The sequence below is a fragment of the Pleuronectes platessa genome, chromosome 9 (genome assembly GCF_947347685.1).
Source record: "Pleuronectes platessa chromosome 9, fPlePla1.1, whole genome shotgun sequence".
Taxonomy (NCBI): domain Eukaryota; kingdom Metazoa; phylum Chordata; class Actinopteri; order Pleuronectiformes; family Pleuronectidae; genus Pleuronectes; species Pleuronectes platessa.
Genome location: NC_070634.1, coordinates 23,350,982 through 23,373,158, shown reverse-complemented (window position 1 = coordinate 23,373,158; position 22,177 = coordinate 23,350,982). Strand labels below are relative to the sequence as shown.

Sequence of the window (22,177 nt, the reverse complement as noted above, 5' to 3'; positions counted from 1 at the left end):
TTAATATCTTGTCCTTTGCTGAAGGAAAAAAACTTTTCTCTGAGCTCCATTATGATAATTCTTTTAAAAAAAAGAGACTCTGAGACAAAGGTCATTATATAATGAGAATAAAGTTGTTAGGATGTGAATCATCTTGTTAAAATAAGTTTTGTAGCTTCTCAAGAAACAATGAGATTGGTTAGTTTATATTTGACCACCAGCTCAGCATTGTTTGTTTTTTAAATTATCATACTGAAATGCAATTATTCAAATGTTGTGTTATATTTGAATGTACTTTTTATATTTGATGTATTGAATAATCAAAATACTGAAAAGAGATGCCAGTATTAGAAGTACAAAAGAGATTTAGGGAGTTTGTGAGTCTGTGTTTGTGAGTGTGTGAAACAGAGGAAGAGAGAAAGCAATGGATGAAAGAGCAGAACATGTAAGTTACAGGAACGACCCTAACTCCGTGCACTGGACTGCGTGTTTGCACACGGTGACTCATTCTTCACTCCGGCGGCAGGTCATGTTCCACACTTTTTCCCCACAGGCATGATGTCAAACACACACACACACACACACACACACACTCGGACAATCAAAGTCCAAACACACACACGAACAACATTCACAGATGAGTGAAATGGAGTTGTTGGAGGAAGAGAAGACAAACGAGTGGTTTTGAGGAAAGCCATTATTCCAGAGCAGAGGGTGAGATTGCTTCTGACTGTGATCTATGAGACCAAATCCTCACTCTCATACTTTGAGATGTGATACCCCCCCCCCGGGACATTTATTACCAGCAGGCTGTCACTCGTGTATTACAACTGTTGTCGTCTTGTAAATCCTGCAGCTTGGATGAAAACCTTCAGAGTCTTGTTTTTATCTACACGTTTTACATATTCATATAATACTAGATATTAGATATTTGAGTTTTTCCCACTTTCTGTCTTGCTGTCGCGTAGGAAATCCTACCATGACGGATTATTTGTCCCTTCTTGTTTTGTTGGTCGTGACCGTGATGGAGACATCTGATCAGGAGAGATGAACACATGTCAAATCAAACAGACATAAACCAGAGACGGGGTTGTTGAGCGGACTTGGCAGGAAAAGAGAAATCGACGTGAGTGATAAACCATTAGAGGTCGTAAATGTACTGGGCAAAGTGTGTTTAACGTAAATACATGTGAGCAGACATAATGTGTCTCTGTGGATCAATGTTGTCAGATCATAACACATTCAAGTCAACACACAGACGTTACAGCCGCAGAGAGAAACAGATAATGTGTTAAAATGATGTAATACCTCATGGCTGCATGCTTTTACTTGTAAACAACATCTTATATCTGAAAGGCGCTTCCTGATGAATATCAAAGTACTTTCAAGTTGTTTCCCAGTTGTGTTGTGGGCTCGTTGCTCTGGGGCACTTTGGTTAAGGTTAAGAAAGATCGTTCTGTGGGATCTTTCTGTAATAAACCAAAACACAATCTCTCCTGAACCTGAACCAACTCCGAGGTGTTTCACAACAAACCGTAATTGGGGGAAAACAAAAAGTAATTTCTTGTTGTTGCTCGGCTTGTTTAGTAGCCGACGGTCGAGCTTCCCTGCGGCGGCTCTGCCACCGAGCTCTGAGTCTGTCTCCCCCCCGCTCTACGCACCCGTGGAGCACGAGGATAAATACGCATCATCACTTTCCTATAGTTTGGGATTCAAACTCTGCCCTCTCCAGTAACGCTGGTCCTGCTGACGAGGCCGGGGAAATAAACAAACCAACAGCTGGGACACGGATGTCAGAGCCGCAGTCAGGGAACCAGCTACTGGATTCAAGCAGGAATATATCGTCTTCCACCAGATCCAGATCGGAAGCTTTAGACACAGGCTCATACATCGACTCTTTGCGTCTCTCTCTCTCTCTCTCTCTCTCTCTCTCTCTCTCTCTCTCTCTCAGGTTTTTAAATGCTACAGGCGTATGTCTCTGCCCCCCCCCCCCCCCCCGACCGTCCATTTAGATTTAGATTGGTTCATTTGACTTCGTGTTGGACGTGTGCACCCATCCTGTAAGCCATTGTTGGACGTCTAAATAAACATTTGTTATGGGTGAGGCCAGCGGGGAATAATGAGGTGACATTATTTGATGGACATAAACATTGGTCACATTTGCATCGGCTGGTGTCTGCCACGCTCCCATGACAGCGGACCCATAATTCAAAAACATATGCAAATGCGCACAGACAAGCACAGTTATTCTTGTTAAAACACACACACACACATACACACACACACACACATGCAAAACACCCATAGTCCAGATTTGTTTACTTCCTCCTCTAATCTTTCCCTTACAATCTTGTACTGAGACAACAACCAAGTGTGTATGTGTGTGTGTGTGTGTGTGTGTGTGTGTGTGTGTGTGTGTGTGTGTGTGTGTCTGCTACACAGCATTTAGTCATTGTAAAGATCCACTAATACCAGAGTCCACTCAAGCCTGTCTGACACCATTGTTATTATCCCCCTCCTCTCAATTACCAACCACTAGTCACCGGGGAGGAAACACTTTGACACACACACACTCACACACACACACTCACACACTCACACACTCACACACTCACACACTCATACATATTCATTAGAACAAGAGAGGAAGAGAATATTTCAAACAGGGAGACTGGGACGGGAGAGTTATCGCTGTCCAACAAAGTCAAATGTGACAAGAGGAACTCAAGCTCCGCTTCGGCCGCTGAGTGTGATCCAGTGCCGACTGCCAGGAGATATGTGGAATTATGCAAATGAGGCTCAGACGGCGTTTCCACATGACTGACAGGTTCCCTAACTGGCAATTAGCAGTGGAGTTGGTTTCCCATTGGTTAGAGCCGTGTGACTGTCTGGTGACAAGTGGAATGGATGGACCCTCCCGGCTCTCGGCCACTTAATCACATCTCTCTATTTGTCTCTGTCCCTCTCTCACTGTGGTTGTCTCCTCCCACTCTCCCTCATTGAGCCTTCTCTCCGTCTCTTCACTCAGTTTCTCTATCTGTCGCATTAGTGTTAATCGTTAGTGTTAATTTAGTCTAAATATGATCGTCAGTCATCTTTTTATTTTGCTCTCCTAAGACGACAGAAATATCATTAAACACGAGATGCGACTTTATTCACGTGAAACATCGTGCAAAACCTCTTATTATATTATTTTTATGAAAACGAGGAGACAGAATATGCAGCAGATTCCTGTATATGATCCCAGCATGGTGCTCAGTGAGGACGAGACTCTACAAAATAACAGGAAAAGTTTGACTAAATATGATTTAAAAATAATCTATAAGATATTTTACCTTATTCCTACTTTTTCAGCCACCTCTCCTGAGTGTTAGATTTATCTATAAGCAGAATCTTAGTGTGATTTAATATTGCTCTCCCATAAAGTTGGAGAGCCTGGTGGGCGGCGGTGGACGGTGACTGAGGACTGGAGTGGCGTCTGGTCTGGATGTTGGATCGTGGTCTAGATGGTTGCTGAGCATGGACTGTGCTTGCAGCGGGACTGCTTGGCATGTCATGTTGGGGTTGTCCTTCGGGATGTCTACCCTCATCAAATGCTGCTAGAGACTTTGATTATTGATGATGTTTTCCTGCACGTGGCATCTATTGCACTTCTGTCCATCCTGGGAGAGGGATCCCTCACATGTGGCTCTCTCTGAGGTTTCTACATATTTTTACCCTGTTAAAAGGGTTTTTAGTAGTTTTTCCTTACTCTTGCTGAGGGTTAAGGACAGAGGATGCCACACCCTGTTAAAGCCCTATGAGATGAATTGTAATTTGTGAATATGGGCTATACAAATAAAATTTGATTGATTGATTGATTGATTGAGCATTGATTTGTTGACACTTGTAAATCCTTCACATCTGTTACTGGTCACTAATATCTGCTGGTTTCTGGTAACTTATCATGGTCATCAATGATTGACCAAGCCCAAAAAGAGACACTTTGTAATGTGGGTTGTTGTAAGTGGTGTAGCAGAGCATGCACCATACAGAGGTTGGCCTATATACTGTATTTGAACTCATCATTGGGAGCACTGTGAGAATTCACGCTGCATCAGTGGTCCGATTAACTGTTGAGTTATCCTTAAAGCTTTTATCTAGGGTGTGCATGGGAGGAAGTTGGGTGCATGTGCCAGACCTGGGCTTATAATTTTGTCTGCCCCACTCATATCATATCATCAGATATTGTGTAAAAAACATAATGCTTGACGGTATCACCCTCTGGCTGAAATCAAAAGGTTGTTGCTGATTTTACAAATGAAAGAAGAGGGGAGAGAGAGCAAGAAGGGAGAAGGACACAAGGGGAGACAGAGAAGGAGAGAGGAGTCTCTTGCTTGAGGAGCCTTCAGACGTGTGGTGCCTCCTCAGCGATGAACAGATTATTAAGGATTAGCCTGACTGCAGAACACTGGGTTCTATCAACACCATCCAACCAGTCCAAATCCTGTTTATAGCCAGGAAGCCCTATTAATTCCCTCTGCGTTATTAATCACCGACTGTTCTAACCGCGCCTGCAGGAGCTTGTTGGTATCGAGCTGCTGTGAGAGAACTTCTTAATCAGAGGAGCAGCCCGACGTGCTCTGTGGCCAAGTCGTCCTCATCTGTCTGTGGAGCAGATTCCAGAGCGACTCCAGAGCCTCAGGGTGGATCACAACACACTGAGTCTGCACAAGCAACTGTTTTCAGTAGAACATATAAATTAGCATCATTGGTAACACAGACACGCAGTGAAAGTGAATCACCTCTCGTGTAAGAGTGCATGCATGCTCTCGTAATACTACTGAGCATGCACGGTCCACACACCAGCGACATGGAGGGTTAAACACCAGGGAATGATCGTGTTTCACAGATAATTGATGTGCATCTTTATGAAAACCACACTGGTGAGAGAGCAGGATATTAAGATATTAAAACGTCTCCTTTATTCTCTTTGATTCTGTGATAGAAATTTTACTCATTAGGGCAATGATTGATATTGATGTTTTCGAAAGATAACAAATGTTGCCTGAGAAGTCAGGGCTGCACTCATGACTGTTATGTGACATCCTCACTGACGAGGTCACCAAACAAAGACTTAACAGAACGGGAGATTTGTGTTTGTAAACTACTCAAGGGATCTTGAAAAACAGATGCTACATTCCAAAGGTCTGGGAAAGATTAGGAGACAGGATATTGGTCACCTATTGCTTAACATGAAAGAGGTTGATCAATAACATTTGTTTCCTCTCTAGGAGGGGCTTGGAGATGTATAAAGTGTTGCTTTTCCTGTATGTCATTGCTCATTGTATGACATATATTCCATGGTCTTGTACATTGATGCCCATCTGCAGATGTAGAATAAACTTCCAGAAAGACATTGTAATGACTTGTGCTTGACTATTGAGAAATTACCATGACAATTTGGCTGTTGTTGGCAGGATCACTGATGTGAGAGGACATTCTGGATCTCAAAGCTGAAGGTAATAGTGCACAAAAGAGTCTAAAAGACTCTTACCTCAACCTCCCTAAACAGTTTGGAGAAGTGGGGACTGGATGCTGAAGAGAAGGAGAGCCCTCTCACTGAAGTGATCAAGCGAACCGAGTACGACAAGCTACAGTTTTCTTTCTGGCAAGTAAAATTCTTGTTTTAGATCTTTAGAAAAAGGTCAAGGGTAAAGAGATCCACTCATTTAGTGAGGAACAGATGTGTTTGCATGGCAAGGTTTTGAGTTACAAAATCGGTGTAGGATCCAGGAGCGCTCCAGGTTGGAACCTTTCAGGAAAAAGGTCCAAATGTTAACTGTTTTAACAAAGTATATGTAAATGTATGGAGTGTTTATTTATTTAAACACACCTTTAAGTGAAAGCTCTGACGTCGAGTTCATGATAAAATAACTGTTATCATAAAATAAGTAATAGCCTTTCCAAGTATTTAATACCTAGAGGCGTATTACTAGAGAGAAGAGTGTGTCTAGAGATTTGAATGATATTTCTCTAAAAGTATTATGATGCACTAAGGGTATTAAAAAAAAAAAGGGGAAAAGAGGTTTTCTAAAAACTCCTATTTAGGAAAAGTAACTAAATACGAGATATAATTGGGTTTATTAAAGCTAAAAAGGAAAAGAAAATTATCCACACACATCCCTATCAAATCAAAATTCAAATTAAAAAATAGATAAATAAAAGAAATATAGATAAAATAAATAAAATAGGAATTAGGAACATTTTAATTTTTTTCTCCCGTATCAGTACATCTTTTGGTCTGCAAAAATGGGTTTAAAAAGCAGTAAAGAAGGAAAGAGGAAGGTTTCTGTAAACACACCTCAGCCTACATCTCCTAATTTTCAGTACATGGAAACGAATTACGGCAAATGTTGTACTGAACAATTTAGTGAATGGGTTGGGGATTGTGGCTTTCCAAGCACCGGAAGTTTGAATTTGAACCAGTTACAGCAGCTCAAAATTAAACTACTAGTTAAAGAAGAACGGAGTAAAGAAAATAAACAAAAAAAACAGGAAAAAGAATGAAAGAGTATTTGTACCGAACTGGCCCGCATATGAATGTTGGGTAACAGAGGCAAATATCAGAGATAAAAAACAGAAGGTAGGGACTGATATTATTTCCAAGTCTCAGTTTCTCCGCTTGGATCCGGATCTCGACTCAGCTCCGCCACGGGGACGACCACAGCCGGCAGCGGTGCTGCACGATGGCCCGCCAAATGCTCAGCCGCAACCGGTGCAGATGGCGCAAGCGGCAGTTCCAGCCGTCTCTCAACTCTACCCAGACCTCGACCTCCCTGCAGCGGAGGGGGAAGACAGCCCTCCAGCGTATAGCACGCCATGGTCGGCAGCTCACACTCCAAAACTCACCCGAAAACGCACAGCTTACGGTTTAAAAACATCCGTGCAAGCACCAATGGTGGAGGTGGCTGCAGGAGATGGAAACACTCAGTTGATTTACAGACCATGGACATTCACTGAAATGAAGGAATATACCATTTCATTTCTCCCACAAGTTATAAGTGGGGGAACACAGTATGCAGTGAAATTGGAAGCTTTTTGCAAACAGTTTAAACCAACTAGAACTGAACTGCAGAGACTGTTGATGACGCAGATGGGGATTCATTATTCCAAAGTAACGCAAGTTTTCCCCGCACGGGAGCGGAGATCAGTGAGATGGTGCAAACAAGCTGCATCGCTTGGGAGTCTGCAACTCTCGAGAAGGTCGAGTTGCATGCCACCCATGCCGAAAAACTCTTGAACAGTAAGACAAAGAAAAAGTCTTCTGAGTTTACAGAGGAGCTACAGATGGCACAGCTGGCGGCTTATCAAACACAAGTCCGCGGGAGAGGGAGAGGGAGAGGTCGATGGAGGAGAAGAGGACGAGGAAGAGCTGAGGCTTGCTTTAATTGCGGAAAAAAAAAAAAAATGGGGCATTGGTCGAGAGAGTGTCCTATGAATCAGCGCACACAGGCGGCGGAGCTGGGGACAGATACGGATCCAGGTGTGGCAAACGTGGAGAGGGAGTTTCATCCCTCACAGCAGTATCGTAAGAACACTGACACACACACACCATGTAAATTAATGTTGGACACAGAGCAGATGATTAGGAAGGCTATTAATCATTGTGAGATTAAACAGGAGATGGATAAAGGGGGGCTCATTGAGCTTTATGCTAAATATTCACACGATGCATATAAACAAATGCCAGAACATACGATTGTAGTGAGTAGTGAAGACATCACATTTTTGGTAGATTCAGGGGCCACAGAATCAGTCATTAAATGTGAAGAGTTTGATATTACTCCTAAAATGAGTGCAAGATATCTCAGAACGATGGGAGCAACTGGTACTACAGTGACAGAGAGATATACTGTACCATTGTCTTGCCATGATGAGGTTGAAGGGAGTTTTAAACATTCATTCTTGCTGTCACCACGGTGTCCAGTAAATCTTATGGGTAGAGATTTGATGTGTTCATTGGGCATTATGTTAATCTCAACATCACAGGGAATAGTCGTAACTAGAGTTCCACAAACATCAGTGTTTATGAAGTATGGCAAAGAGGATTTGATATATGCATATCAATGGAATATTCCAGACTCTGCTTTTACTGCTTTAATTAACACTCTTCTGCAACAGGCAGAGTCACTTAGTACAGACGTATTAACAGATGTTATGACAGCACAGAGCTTACATTATAGAGCACACATCTCTTTTGGAGCAGATCATTTGTTTGAGAAATACTGGTTCAGAGAAGGCCAGGGTAAAGACAAACTTAGGTTGGATTGGCTGTACTGGAACAATAATCATTGTGTTGTATCAGTAGCTCTCACTGATTCACTCAAACAAGATTTGTTTAAAATGCCAAATTCTTATCCCCATGTGCCACTAATCAATCCCAGACAGAAAGAATGGAAGGATTTGGAGACTTGGACCAAAAGGTGTAATGCAGCTACTGGATGGGAGAAAACATCTGATCCTAACATTGAGTTTCACAGAGGTTTGAAGGTGAATCGTAAGAGATTTCCTGCAGTGATAAATGCAATCAGGAGTGTTGAACTCATTTCTGATATAGAATTTGTCAATGATAAACATGCACCGCAAATAGGAAAACCTTGTTTACCGAAATATCTGTTTCCTCATTATGCTAAGTTGATACACGGTAAGGACCATGTATCAAAAGGGGGAATGCAAGCAGATATACAGAAGTATTGGTTTACAAAAGGATTTTCAAACCACTCAAAAAAAATTCTGTCAGAAATGTGTGATTTGTGCTACAAACAACATAGGTAGAAGTATCCAGATTGCACAAAGTGCACATCCAGCACCGGACGAACCATTTGATCATTTACAGATGGAAATCATCGGAGCTACACGTCTCTAAAATTCAAAGAGAGGCGACACACTGATTAAGAAGTTGACAAGCAGAACACTGCTAATATTCAATGGCGCCGATGGACAAAGAGTGGCATCTGATGGGACGGCTGGTGTGCGGTTGGAGGGAAGGGAAGTGCTCCCTGTTCTTGCTGACTGTCATCTTCGTCCTACCACTGCTGCTGTGGAGAACAAGCCAAAACAACTCGAGCATAAATGAAATAACCAAAAGAGAACTTTTGTTTGATCTCTCTGATGAACAAATGAAACCTGAAAATAATGCATGGTATGAGTCCATGAAGGTGATCGCTAGAAAAATAACTAATGAGAGCTGTTATGTCTGTGCACAACTTCCTCATGGTGTGGGTACTACTCTCCCACTTAAGACCATCCCACTAAATACCTCAGAGACATTAGGAGTACTGATAGCTTTCACTCAGGGGATTTCACTAAAGAATAGGCATGTGGAAGACATGACTAGTACACTTAAACTACTGAATATCAGTGTAGTGTGACGGCCTGCTGGCCTGTGCCGGTATTGTATCTAACCCCCTGTTTGTGCCCTCTGATCGCTGCATGCAGATTGGCTGTTTTGGCTGATGAGCTGTAACTGGGTGCACCCGGCGCGCAGGTCCCGGACTGGTTAAAAGGCTCTGGCTCCTCCTCCATCGGGGTTGTTGGACCTGCAGCAGAGACGGCTGGAGGCTGGTCTTGGCCCAGCAGCGGGGGTGTTGTGTTAATCTTTTGTTTCGTACCTGTGCGTGGTGTATTGATTGGTTGCAGACGTTTTTGTTAACTTGACTTGAGCTGAACAATTGTAGGGAACGAAATCTGAAATAAAACCTTAGTATTACCTGGTACCACGTCCGTGTTTTGTATGTCATTCCCACCCTAGGTTGTGACATATGGGGGCTCGTCTAAAATACCAGTAAATGTTCTTGGGTACGTAAAGCGTCATCTTGTTATGATTTCTGATTAACTTGGATTTGTAAAATCGGATCAATAAATTACCTTGATTAGGATTAGTGCGTGTCTTCGGATGCGTGGTTTTTTTTATTTTTGTTTGTTGTTTTTGGGTGGCAGAAGATCTAGAGCGGTTGTCTCGGGGGCACTTCCGATTTCCACTGAGTCACTATCAACCGGTGATTTGTTTGGATTTACGGGCTCCGTGCTTAAAATCCCCGGTCTCACGCCACCTGAAGAAAAGCAGGGTCTACTGCTGAGATAGGTACTGGGGTAATTTGTTGATCTCTGTAGCAAATCAAAGGTTAATTGGGGAATATTGATTTTGTTTGAATATGGCGTCAAAAATTGTGACTGGTTTTATCCAAACTCCTTCGGCTGAATTATTAAACTCGTTAACTAAAGACCAGTTAATCGAGGTTGCGGACAATTATAACATCGTCGTTTCCATGATACAAAGGAGATTAAAAGAGAGCGTTAGGTGTGTAGTTGTGGCCGGGTTAGTGGATCAGCAGGTGCTTATAACTACAGCGACACCATCTGAACCACCTGCACCACAAGCGTTTACTTTTGAGGAGCAAAAGGCTCTGCTGGTCATGCAGCGGGAGACGGATTTTGAGAAAATCCGTCTCACGCAGGAGTTTGAGAAAAATTGCCTTGATAGAGAGCAACGTACGGAGCTTGAGAAAATCCGTCTCACACAAGAGGTTGAGAAAATAAAGCTGGATCAAGAGCAACAGCGCATCAATTTGCTGCGGGAGGGTAGAATTCCAGGTGGCCAGGCACCTACGGCAAATTTAGATGTTGAAAGGAAGATTCGGTTAGTTCCACCGTTTAGAGAGGCTGATGTGGACACTTTTTTTCAATTGTTCGAGCGGGTAGCTGATGCGCACAGTTGGTCAGATGTGGAGAGGACCTTGCTCCTCCAGTGTGTGTTGACCGGTCGCGCTCAGCTCGCCTATGCGGCACTGTCTGTGGCAGACAGTCAGGTTTATGATAAAGTGAAAGCTGCAGTGCTTAAAGCATACGAGCTGGTGCCAGAGGCTTACCGTTTTCTGTTCCGCAGTGTCCGGAGGATATACGAGCAAACGAATGTTGAGTTCGTGAGAGCTTTAACTTTGCAGTTTGCTCGTTGGCGGAGATCCGAAAATATTACTACATTGGATGAGTTAGTCGATCTATTTTTGTTAGAACAGTATAAGAACACGCTCTCCGAAGGTGTCGCGACGTACATTGTGGAGCGTAAGGTGCGCACTGCTTCTGAGGCAGCCGTGCTGGCTGATGAATGGGAGCTGACGCACCGTTCACGTTTAGATCGTACAAAAATGGATAGAGGTAATTTTCGGTCATGGCCTAATGTTATACCGGTGCCTCAAGCTCAGGAGCAGCGGTCTGCTCAAAGATATCAGCCGATGCAAAGGCCTGCTCTGGATAGGGATGTGTGTGGTTATTGTTTTGAAAAAGGTCATTGGTTGAGGCAATGTCCAGTGCTCAAAGCAAAGAAAGCTCAATCGTTTAACACGACTGCTGAGGCTTCGATCCTGGCTGTTCCAGTGCCTGACCACAGGCTGGCGTGCGCCTCTGCGTGTGTGGCAGACCGCGAGGTGACGTTTGATCCATTCATCTCTGATGGCTTTGTGTCACTTGTTGGTGGTCATAAAGTCCGAGTGAAAATTTTGAGGGATACTGGGGCTAGTGGGTCGTTCATATTAGGGTCGGTGTTGCCTTTCTCTAATGAGTCTTACACTGGAAATTCGCTGTTAATTCGTGGAATTGGCTTAAACACAATTTCAGTGCCGTTGCATAATGTCTCTCTGGAGTGTGAGCTAGTGGAGGGTAACGTGGAGCTTGGTGTTCGGCCTGCACTTCCTATTGAAGGGATCTCATTGGTGCTTGGGAACCAGCTGGCAGGTAGACGCATCTGGTCAGATACGTCTTCTCCTCTGGTGGTTACTGAAGAGCCGCTGTCCACCGACGAGAGTGCGGAAAAGTATCCAAAGGTGTTTACCGCATGTGTAGTTACTCGCTCTGCCAGTCTAAAGACTGAGACTGACAGAGTGCAGTCAACTAAATCAAAATCTTTTTCGCTCGCGGATTATCCGGTCTCTGTATCACGTGAGGAATTGGCAGAAGAGCAGAAATCAGATGAGACATTGAAATCTCTGTTTGAACTCGTTGACAATGAAATTCGGAATAAGGCTGGGGGCTACTTCATTAAAGACGGCGTGTTGTTGAGGAAATGGTCTCCTCACGCCGATTGTTTTGTTGGTGATCCAATTGTCCAGGTGGTGGTGCCTGATAAGTTTCGTCCGCTGGTACTCGAAACCGCTCATGATAAGCTCGCTGGTCATGCCGGTGTACAGAAAACGTATGATCGCATTTTGCGCTATTTCCACTGGCCGCGAGTTAAGCGCGACGTTGCCAGTTTTGTCAAAACATGCATAACATGTCAACTGACAGGGAAACCCAATGTGACGTTGAAGCCGGCTCCGTTGCGTCCGATTCCGACTGCGAGTCAACCTTTTGAGCACCTTATCATTGACAATGTTGGGCCTCTACCTCGCTCTAAAACAGGCTGTGAGTACCTGCTCACGGTTATGTGCCAGACCACTCGCTACCCAGCTGCTTTTCCATTACGTTCTATTAACACGAAAGCAATTGTGAAAGCACTGAGTCAATTTATTTCAACTTTCGGGTTGCCGAAAGTTGTTCAATCTGATCGTGGGAGTAACTTTACATCAAAATTGTTCAAAGACGTTCTCAGGCAATTGGGGGTTAAGCAAAATCTGGCAACCGCTTATCACCCTCAGAGCCAAGGTGCTTTGGAGCGCTTTCATTCAACGCTGAAATCACTGCTTCGTGCATATTGTGTCGAGTTAGGTTGCGATTGGGAGGAGGGCCTGCCATGGCTGATGTTAGCAGCCAGGGGGGTCACTCATGAAAGTACTGGCTTTAGTCCAAATGATCTTGTTTTTGCACACCGTGTGCGTGGGGTAATGTCAGTGCTCCATGATAAATGGACTGATTCAGAGCCGCCTGATAATTTGTCTGAATATGTTCTGGGGTTCCGCCGCCGTCTGTCCTCTGCCTGGAGAATGGCTAGGGAACGGTTGGAGGAATCTCAGAAAAAAATGAAAACACTGTTCGATCGTCGCACTGAGCACAGAACGTTTGTTGTTGGTGATTTAGTGCTCGCGCTGCTTCCGGTACTTGGTTCACCGTTTCAGGCCAAGTACGCTGGGCCCTATAAGGTCCTGCATTGTGGCCCAAATGATAATTACATGATCTCGACCCCGGATAGGAGGAATTGCGCTCAAAGATGACACGTCAATCTCTTGAAACCGTTCTATAATCGGGAGGAGCGGCACGCTGTGAAAACGATCGATCCCGTGGTGCTAGTGGACAGCTCCTCTCTGGTTCGCGCACCTTTGATGGTGGCAGCATCAGAGGGGGAGGAGCTTAACACAACCGATGATTGTGTGTTACAAGGACGTTTAAAGAATTCCGAGACATTGCTAGCCATGCCGTCAGTCCTAAAACATTTAAATTCGATTCAGAGCCAAGAGCTCACTGATTTGCTTGGGGAGTTTAAAGTGTTGTTCTCTGATGTGCCTACACAGACTGATTTGCTGGAGCACGATATCGATGTGGGGGGTGCTGAGCCCATCCGGCAGCGTTTTTATCGAGTGCCTATCGGGAAAAAGGAAAGTCAGGACGAAGAGGTTCAGTATTTGCTTGACAATAACTTAGCTGAACCGTCTTTCTCCAGCTGGTCTTCGCCATGCTTATTGGTTAAAAAGTCTGACGGTACGTTTCGTTTTTGTACTGATTATCGCAAGCTAAATGCTGTAACCAAACCTGATTCGTTTCCTTTACCTCGTATAGAGGATTGTATTGATGAAGTCGGAGCAGCCAAATTCGTCACAAAATTAGATCTCCTTAAAGGATATTGGCAAGTGCTGTTAACTGAGAGGGCTCGTGAAGTTTCCGCTTTTATCACACCTAAAGGGTTATTTTCGTATCGTGTCATGTCATTTGGGTTGCGTAATGCCCCAGCGACATTTCAAAGATTAATGAATCGTGTTGTGGCTGGGCTGGAAGGGGTAACTGTTTATTTGGATGATGTGGTTACGGTCAGTAATACCTGGTCATCACATCTGGAGCGCTCGCGACTGCTCCTCGCGCGCCTTGCACAGGCACGGCTCACGGTTAATCTAGCCAAGTGTGAGTTTGCTGGAGCGACCGTGACCTACCTGGGTAAGGTAGTGGGGCAGGGGCAAGTGCTCCCCATCCGGGCCAAAGTGCAGGTTATTGACGAGTTCCCTGTTCCTGCTACAAAACGCAAATTAATGCGCTTCCTCGGGATGGTGGGTTTTTACCGCTGCTTCTGCAGAAACTTTTCGTCCGTAGTCGCGCCATTGACTAGTTTGTTAAAAGCAAAGGCCACTTATACGTGGACAGACACCTGTCAAAACGCGTTTGACTCGGTTAAAGCTCTGTTAAGCTCTGCACCCGTTTTGATGGCTCCACGACTGGACAAACCATTTAAAATTCAAACGGATGCCAGTAACGTCGGCGCTGGAGCGGTGTTGATACAAGAAAATGACACTGGCGTAGAACATCCTGTATGTTTCTTTTCGCGAAAATTCAAGAATTACCAATTGAATTATTCTGTGATTGAAAAGGAGGCCCTCGCGCTCGTATGGGCACTCCAGCATTTCAAGGTGTATGTGGGTGGGCATTGTTCGGCCGTGGTTATTTATAGCGACCATAACCCACTGACCTTTCTACATTCTCTCCAGAACCCAAACCAACGGCTGATGAGATGGAGTCTCTTTCTTCAGCCATACAACTTGGATATTCGCCACGTTAGGGGCTCTGACAATGTAGTTGCAGATGCATTGTCACGAGCCCCTATGTGTGCTGAGTAATGTTTATATGTTTAACTGAATTTTGGTTTTGTTTATTGTGTAAACATTGGGACAGGTGAAAACCTGGGGGGGGGTTTCCATCTTTTTAGGGGGAGGGTGTGACGGCCTGCTGGCCTGTGCCGGTATTGTATCTAACCCCCTGTTTGTGCCCTCTGATCGCTGCATGCAGATTGGCTGTTTTGGCTGATGAGCTGTAACTGGGTGCACCCGGCGCGCAGGTCCCGGACTGGTTAAAAGGCTCTGGCTCCTCCTCCATCGGGGTTGTTGGACCTGCAGCAGAGACGGCTGGAGGCTGGTCTTGGCCCAGCAGCGGGGGTGTTGTGTTAATCTTTTGTTTCGTACCTGTGCGTGGTGTATTGATTGGTTGCAGACGTTTTTGTTAACTTGACTTGAGCTGAACAATTGTAGGGAACGAAATCTGAAATAAAACCTTAGTATTACCTGGTACCACGTCCGTGTTTTGTATGTCATTCCCACCCTAGGTTGTGACAGTAGTTAATTATGGGGGTTCCACAGCACGATTCTGGGATATGTTTTTGGTGGCAGATCAGGAAATTCACCAACCTGTGATGACAATAAACCCCACCGGACAGTTAGGCACTGTTTGTTTTGCTAGACAATGTTTTAAAGCTGAGGATCACTATCTGGGAACCTCACCATGTAAGCAAAAGGTTGTAGCTACTTGTGGTTTGATATGGGATCGGGGAGCAGCAGGAACATGCAAATATTCAAGTGATGGGTATGGGTCTTTGAGGGAACATGTGTGGGTGTGTGGAAAATATGTTTACCAGTCACTCCGACCGGGGTGGTGTGGGACTTGTTATTTCGCCAAATTAGTACCCTCTGTTACTTTGTTATCTAACCTCACCCACTTCCATACAGATTATGCTCACTATTATTTGCCATTCAGACATAAGCGTTCCACAGTAAGAGTGTCTCCAGGAGAGAAAGGATTCGGAGGACTCTTCCCCTGGTGGGGAACTGTGAACAATGCACACAGGATAGATGAAATTGCTCTGGAACTGGAAAATATAACAGCTTTAGTGGGAGAGGGATTTTCATCTCTTTCTCCAAGTTTTCAAGGTATCAGAAATGTGGCTTTGCAGAATAGAGTGGCTTTGGATTTGATGCTCGCAAGTCAAGGGGGTGTATGCCACATAATCGGAACAAATTGCTGCACATATATACCGGACATTTCTGATAATATGACGCATATAGTTTCCCATCTAAATGACCTATTGTTTGAGGAGAAGAACAAGGACTCTCAAATTCCTGGAGGATGGGATTGGGAGTCATGGTTAACTGTAACAGGTTGGAAAAATGTATTGTTTAAATTTGTTATGCCTATTTTGATTTCATTTTGTGTATTAGTGTTGTTGGCATGTTTTATTGTTCCTTGTGTTAAGACTATGGTTACATCCCTAATTAAGTCTATGATTGGACAATATGTTCAACTTCCTGAAACTCATCCATCTTGGACACTTCCTTTTCAGGATGCTGAGATGTTTGAAGATGTTTAGAGGATGTTGAGCCCTTAAGGCTCAAGGGGAGGATTGTGATAGAAATTTTACTCATTAGGGCAATGATTGATATTGATGTTTTCAAAAGATAACAAATGTTGCCTGAGAAGTCAGGGTTGCACTCATGACTGTTATGTGACATCCTCACTGACGAGGTCACCAAACAAAGACTTAACAGAACGGGAGATTTGTGTTTGTAATATACTCAAGGGATCTTGAAAAACAGATGCTACATTCCAAAGGTCTGGGAAAGATTAGGAGACAGGATATTGGTCACCTATTGTTTAACATGAAAGAGGTTGATCGATAACATTTGTTTCCTCTCTAGGAGGGGCTTGGAGATGTATAAAGTGTTGCTTTTCCTGTATGTCATTGCTCATTGTATGACATCTATTCCATGGTCTTGTACATTGATGCCCATCTGCAGATGTAGAATAAACTTCCAGAAAGACATTGTAATGACTTGTGCTTGACTATTGAGAAATTACCATGACAATTCCAAACATCTTCATCTCTGTCTCTTAGATTCCATGTTCCATGTTCATGTTTTGCAGCTCTTTTCGGTTTCCTCTGCCGTCTGTTGGGGGAAGAGGAGCGTGAGGTCTCCACCAAAATCTGTTTGCTTAAACTCACTCTTTTATCAAATCTGTTGGTCTCCTCCTGTGTTTCAGTCCAGATCAAACATCTGGGCTGATGTGCAGTTCCAGGCCCACCACCATGCGTCAAAGAGCCTGATGCTATCTACCCATGGAGGTGTGTATACTGTATATTTATAACTGTCAGCACACACATTATATTCCTAACACGCAGCACATTGTCGAGCCAAGTAAGTTAAGTGTGTTTGGATTGGAAAGAGGGGAGATTGGTGTGAGTGACCTGGTGCCCGACACACAAGGGAACACGGGGTCGTGAGCTGCGGTGAGATTGGCTGAAGCAGAAACCGACTCAGGACTCGCTGAGGTCGAAGGTGCACATACGTAACAGAGAGGGCAGTTACAGAGCAGATGGAGAAATAAAGAGAGATAGAAATAATCAGTCCCATCAGACAGCGGTGGCAGTGATGTCATTTCAAATGTGTATCATCCCGGGGGCTCTGCAGCTCCTCCCTCAGTCTTTGTCTTTATTATTGATGATTTATGACCTTTCAACTTCGTGTTCACACAGATGCATTCAGAAGAGAAATGGCAAGGGATGATTTTGTATTTCTGTTAAACGGGGGTTTGTCAAAAAATTGCTTTTCATGAATCTCCCTTCATTGTCAGTTAATTTTAATTTGGTTTCCGTGCCACAACACTGTCCACATCATTTCATTCTGCTCAAATGGGATCTGCAGCTGTTCAGAAGAAAAGCTCCATCACAAAGTTGGTAATGGTTTAACCAAAGCAGCTTCATTTCTCAATATCCCTGTTCTCCATCTCTTCTGAAATGGTTTTTACTGTTTTATGATATATTTCTCTGCCGTCTCAATCTGGTCTCTTTGGAAAAATCACTGATCTGAGTGGAACTAACCAGCTCACAGATCCACTATCGATACCAAAAGAAACTTCTCACAGAAACACATACAATGCATTGTCCTAAAAAACAATCATAATAATTGTAATGATTTTTATAGCACTTATCTAAACAAGCTCACCCAAAAATCTATTGAAGCACTTTCTAGCAAATAGCAAAGTCTATTCTACTACAACACATTCCACCTGTGATACTAATTTTTTTCGGGGGAAAGCAGTGAAACAAAAATATCAAATAAAGACACAGAGGAGGAAATGAGTCTGATGTCATGTTGGTCAGAACACGTTGATCATCAGCCTGTGATCTGATCCTTTTTAGTTCTCACAAGGAAACATTCAGAAACATGACTTACGCTCTGAGTCAGTCCTCTGACCTCTGACCTCAACACGGGTGATGAACGGCTGTCAGTTACAATCAAATCTGTCAGTAGAGTCACTCAGAGTAAATAGGATCTTCAATCATAGACCAAGGTTCATCCAAGAAGTAATATGGATATGTTTTAATTTATATAGTGGATGATTGGTTTCTGATTGGTTTAAACCAATGGAATTTAATAAAAGATGAAAAAACTGTGGCTAAGAGCAAACGTTGTAAAATGTTACGAAACAAATATTGTCTGTCTGATAAAAAAAGTCCTTGTAGGATTTTTGCAAAGTTTTGCCTCCTAAGAACTTACTTAGAAAAAGGGAAAACACATAAGACGATAAGGAAACTTGGGAGAATGAGGCCTCAAGAATTCGAGATATAAATCCGGACATCGTCTGTATATAATAACACTTCAGTGCAAAATTTAAATGAAGGACTTTTGATACCAACACAAAACAATAAGAGGGAGGGGGGGCTGATGTTTATTCTTTGGAGAAAAGAAAAAAGTGAGATTGGGAAATTAATCTTAAATACATCATTGTCACAGAGTGAAAACTAGAAGGCTGCATAACAAATGGTCCAAATCCTCCGGTCGAGGTTTTAATAAATAAACAGGTTCTGTGAAATAGTAATCACTAAATGGTTGGAAACAGAAAACACTAGCTGTGGCAGTTGTTGTGTTTTTCCTTGTACAGTCACAGGTTGAGACTCATTGAGTGAAGAGGAATCTATTTCTGAGACATGAAGTTTCATTGTTCAGGTATTTTTAGATAAAAAACGCTTTTCATCCTCCTCCACGGTGGAGTACGTATACGCTAACAATGAAAAGAGGATTCTCTCCGAGAGCCTGGAAGCTGCTCTCCTGCTGCCACACACATGAAACCACTGTTACATCACAAACACACACATGTGGTACACAGAATAAAAAGGTTTAAAACAAAAAGACACAAGAAGAAGGAAGGAAAGGGAGGTTTTCTATTATGAGAGTTGTGCACCAGAAGACAAAACCATGGCACCCGGAGGGAAGTGTCTCGTGAAAGGAGGTGTTGTTGTACAGAGTGTGTGTCTGTCTCAGTAAAGTGTGTGTGTGCATGTGAAGTTAAGGGTCGTCCCAATGCGTCCGTGGCTCAGTTAAATGTCACTCGCTGACGAGCACAGACGCCGGAGACGTGTCCTTTGTGTCCGTCACTCTGATGTGACACGCAAAGATCACAATCGTGTTCACCCGGTCACCTTTACCTGCCGGGCAGTGTGTGTGTGTGTGTGTGTGCGTCTGTGTGTGTGTGTGTGTGTGTGTGTGTGTGCGTGATGTGTCAGTGACGCTGAAGCACACGTCTTTGTTTCCTCACCAGCTTTTTAATGTGAAGTTAACGGAAAAAAAACAAATTGAAAAAATTAAAAATAAACGTATGTAAACCCACGTGCATGCTGCTCTTGTGATTCCGCTCACTGGGTCAGGATGCTGGGAAACTTCCAGCTGCCCACTGGAGGACACTGGGGCATTTCATTTATGCAAACCCACTGAAACACTGAGCTGCAGGGGACAGCGGAGACGTGATGAGGGACAAGGTCGTCGCTGCCAAACCTCAGGCCTCAACTACATATGTCAGTCACATACTCGCGCTGTCAAGTCCAACACCATCACTGACTGCAGGGAAGAGGGGGGGGGGGGTCAAGCAACCTGAAGAGGAGGCCTACTGGTGCAGTGTGTCCTCCGTAGTGTTTCTCTCTGCTGCTGGATGAACCATCGACGGGGCGTGACTACCAAAGCACAGTTGCAAACAAATGCAAATCTTGGGTTTCATGTATGTGTAACATCTGTGTCCTTGTTAATACGTGTCTCTGTGCGGGGGGGGGGGGGGGGGGGGGGTCACTATCAGGCTTTGAGCAGTCGTCCGGCTCAAAGCACTTCGGCACAGAGCCTCCGAGGCTGCACGGTCTTTCCTATGGGCCGTCGATATATATATATTTAAGTTTGCATGCGTACAAACACCCAGCAGTGTTTTCATGTGCGTGCATGTGTGTGGAGGATTTGTGTCCCAGGTCTTGATGTGTGTGTGTGTGTGTGTGTGTGCTGCTGTCAGAAAAACCCTCTGCAAGACACCAGCAGAGTTACACAAGCTGAGTTCAGATGGTAAACAAGGGTTGTAGAGCATTAATCTGCCAAGACACACGCTGGCAAGAGACCAGCATAACAATCATGAACTCAGAAAGTTACTGAGTACTGTCCAAAAGCATGTTTTCCTTTTTCCAATGATCTCACTGTATAGTCTCTGTATAGAAGTCACTATATAGAGAGTGACTTCTCTCATATATATATATATATATGAGAGGCGGTGGTCTAGTGGCAGAAACTTGGACTATGGGCAGAGAAGGTCTCTGGTTCGACTCCACGGAGAGACAACAAAAGACGAACCTGGATTGATCTGTCCAAAAATCCAAGAGTCTCTCTACCCTGTCTAGTGCCCCTGAGCAAGGCACCTTACTCCCCCAACATCTGCTCCCCGAGCGTCGTACGCGGCTGCTCACTGCCCTGTGTGTACTGCACCAGATGGGTCAAAAGCAGAGATTAAATTTCCCTACCTGCATGAGTGTGTCTTTGCATGACTGTGCATGTGTTTGGGACGAATAAATGCATCTTATATAGGGAAGCAGGGAATAGTGATTGAGTGGATTCGGACGCAACCTCCGTGTTTCTCTTTGTCAGTTTGTCCCGGCCTGAGTTTTGGATCATTGAGTTTTTTATTATTTTTTTCTTCATCATCATTCATCGATATAAATGTAGAATATAATATATAATACAACATAAACATATAAACAAACTAAGGAGACCCTTAATCAGACAAAACAAGTAAAACAGCAAGAGTTTGAGTATAAACTTAAACTCAGTTAAATATCTTTGAGGTCAACAGAGAATAACTTGTCTTCATCCCCAACAGGGACTATGGATAATGAAACAGAAATGTAAAAAAAAACTGAGCAGGATCCCTAAGAATAATTCAATAGCCATTAAATCTGCACTACATCTGCTGGGGGAGGAACATCAGCCCTGCGAGTCACACCTCTACACTTCTCCGTGAGGGAGGAGTTGATGCACTTGCCTGGTGAGCGTTTGATATTTCACCAGCTGCTCCGAGCTGCTCTCTCTCTCTCTGTGTGTTACTGATGTGTCCTTTCCCTGCTGCATCTTTCATGAACTCGCCGGCCCCTTGTTGACTGTTCACGAGGAACCTGATTTACCCCCCCCCCCCCCCCCGTGTTATTTCAGGGAGAGGGCTGCGCCAAGCAGGAGCCCACCGTCCCCCTTTGAAATGATAATAAGGCCACATGGAATAAGACATGCAGGTGAGGAGGGGGGGGGGGATGGATGGATGGATGGATGGATGCAGAATTTGAGGGAGGTATCAAAAGAGTAGAGGCATAAAATGGCAGTCGGGATGGAACTGAATGGAAGAATTAATTGACGAAGGTAAAATAGTGTTTGTTCAGGAGAAAGAGAGAAGTCTGGCAAGGAGCACAGAGGCCAGGGAGGTGGACACTGGAGAGACCGAGAGAAAAAAGGACAACACAAGGAAGAGCTGGAGACATGAGGAGCAGGAACAGGGTCCTGGTGATCCGCCCTCACACCTCCTCTCTCGCTGATGGAGGGAGTTACTGCACCCAGACCTTGAAGGAGGAGCAACAATTCTGCATAATCACAAAATGCACTGCACTCAAAAGTTTCTAAAAACAAAGTTAGACGTGCACCAGCCAGGGATTTCATGTAATTAAATTAAATGTTAAACCATGATTTGTTTGATCTTGTGCTGAATTGAAGAAGTTTCTCCCGACCAAGCTCAACATTTAACCTGAGGAACAACAGATGTGAGTAAAACCAGAGAAGTTGGTTGTGGATAATTAATCTGGAATGAGAATTAAAAGCTAAATCAACTCAGACATGTTGGAACAACGAGTCACAATATTTGATTAATTGGATTATTATCAATGGCAATCTGTCCAGGGTGTAGC

At 44.0% G+C, this 22,177-nt stretch overlaps 1 protein-coding gene across 7 annotated transcripts; it reads left to right on the top strand.

Moving 5' to 3' along the window:
• The first annotated feature begins 574 nt into the window (after window positions 1–574).
• Window positions 575–21,829, top strand: LOC128448662 (uncharacterized). Of its 7 annotated transcripts, XR_008339776.1 has the most exons (5): window positions 575–693; window positions 948–1,105; window positions 16,963–17,044; window positions 21,109–21,273; window positions 21,438–21,829. XR_008339776.1 is itself a non-coding variant. In XM_053431414.1 (3 exons), exon 3 carries the CDS (start codon window positions 10,176–10,178, stop codon window positions 13,161–13,163), a length of 2,988 nt encoding a protein of 995 aa, XP_053287389.1. In that variant the 5' UTR covers window positions 575–693; window positions 948–1,105; window positions 9,460–10,175; the 3' UTR covers window positions 13,164–14,049. The 7 variants fall into 7 exon arrangements, 3 of the variants coding, with proteins under 3 accessions (XP_053287389.1, XP_053287390.1, XP_053287391.1); XR_008339779.1 differs by lacking the exon at window positions 21,109–21,273 and having other exon boundaries at window positions 21,438–21,512; XR_008339777.1 differs by lacking the exon at window positions 948–1,105 and having other exon boundaries at window positions 578–693.
• Window positions 21,830–22,177: the final 348 nt, after the last annotated feature.

What these genes read in the sequence shown, in the direction of transcription:
- LOC128448662 (XM_053431414.1), top strand. Translation starts at nt 10,176, where the DNA reads ATGGCGTCAAAAATTGTGACTGGTTTTATCCAAACTCCTTCGGCTGAA.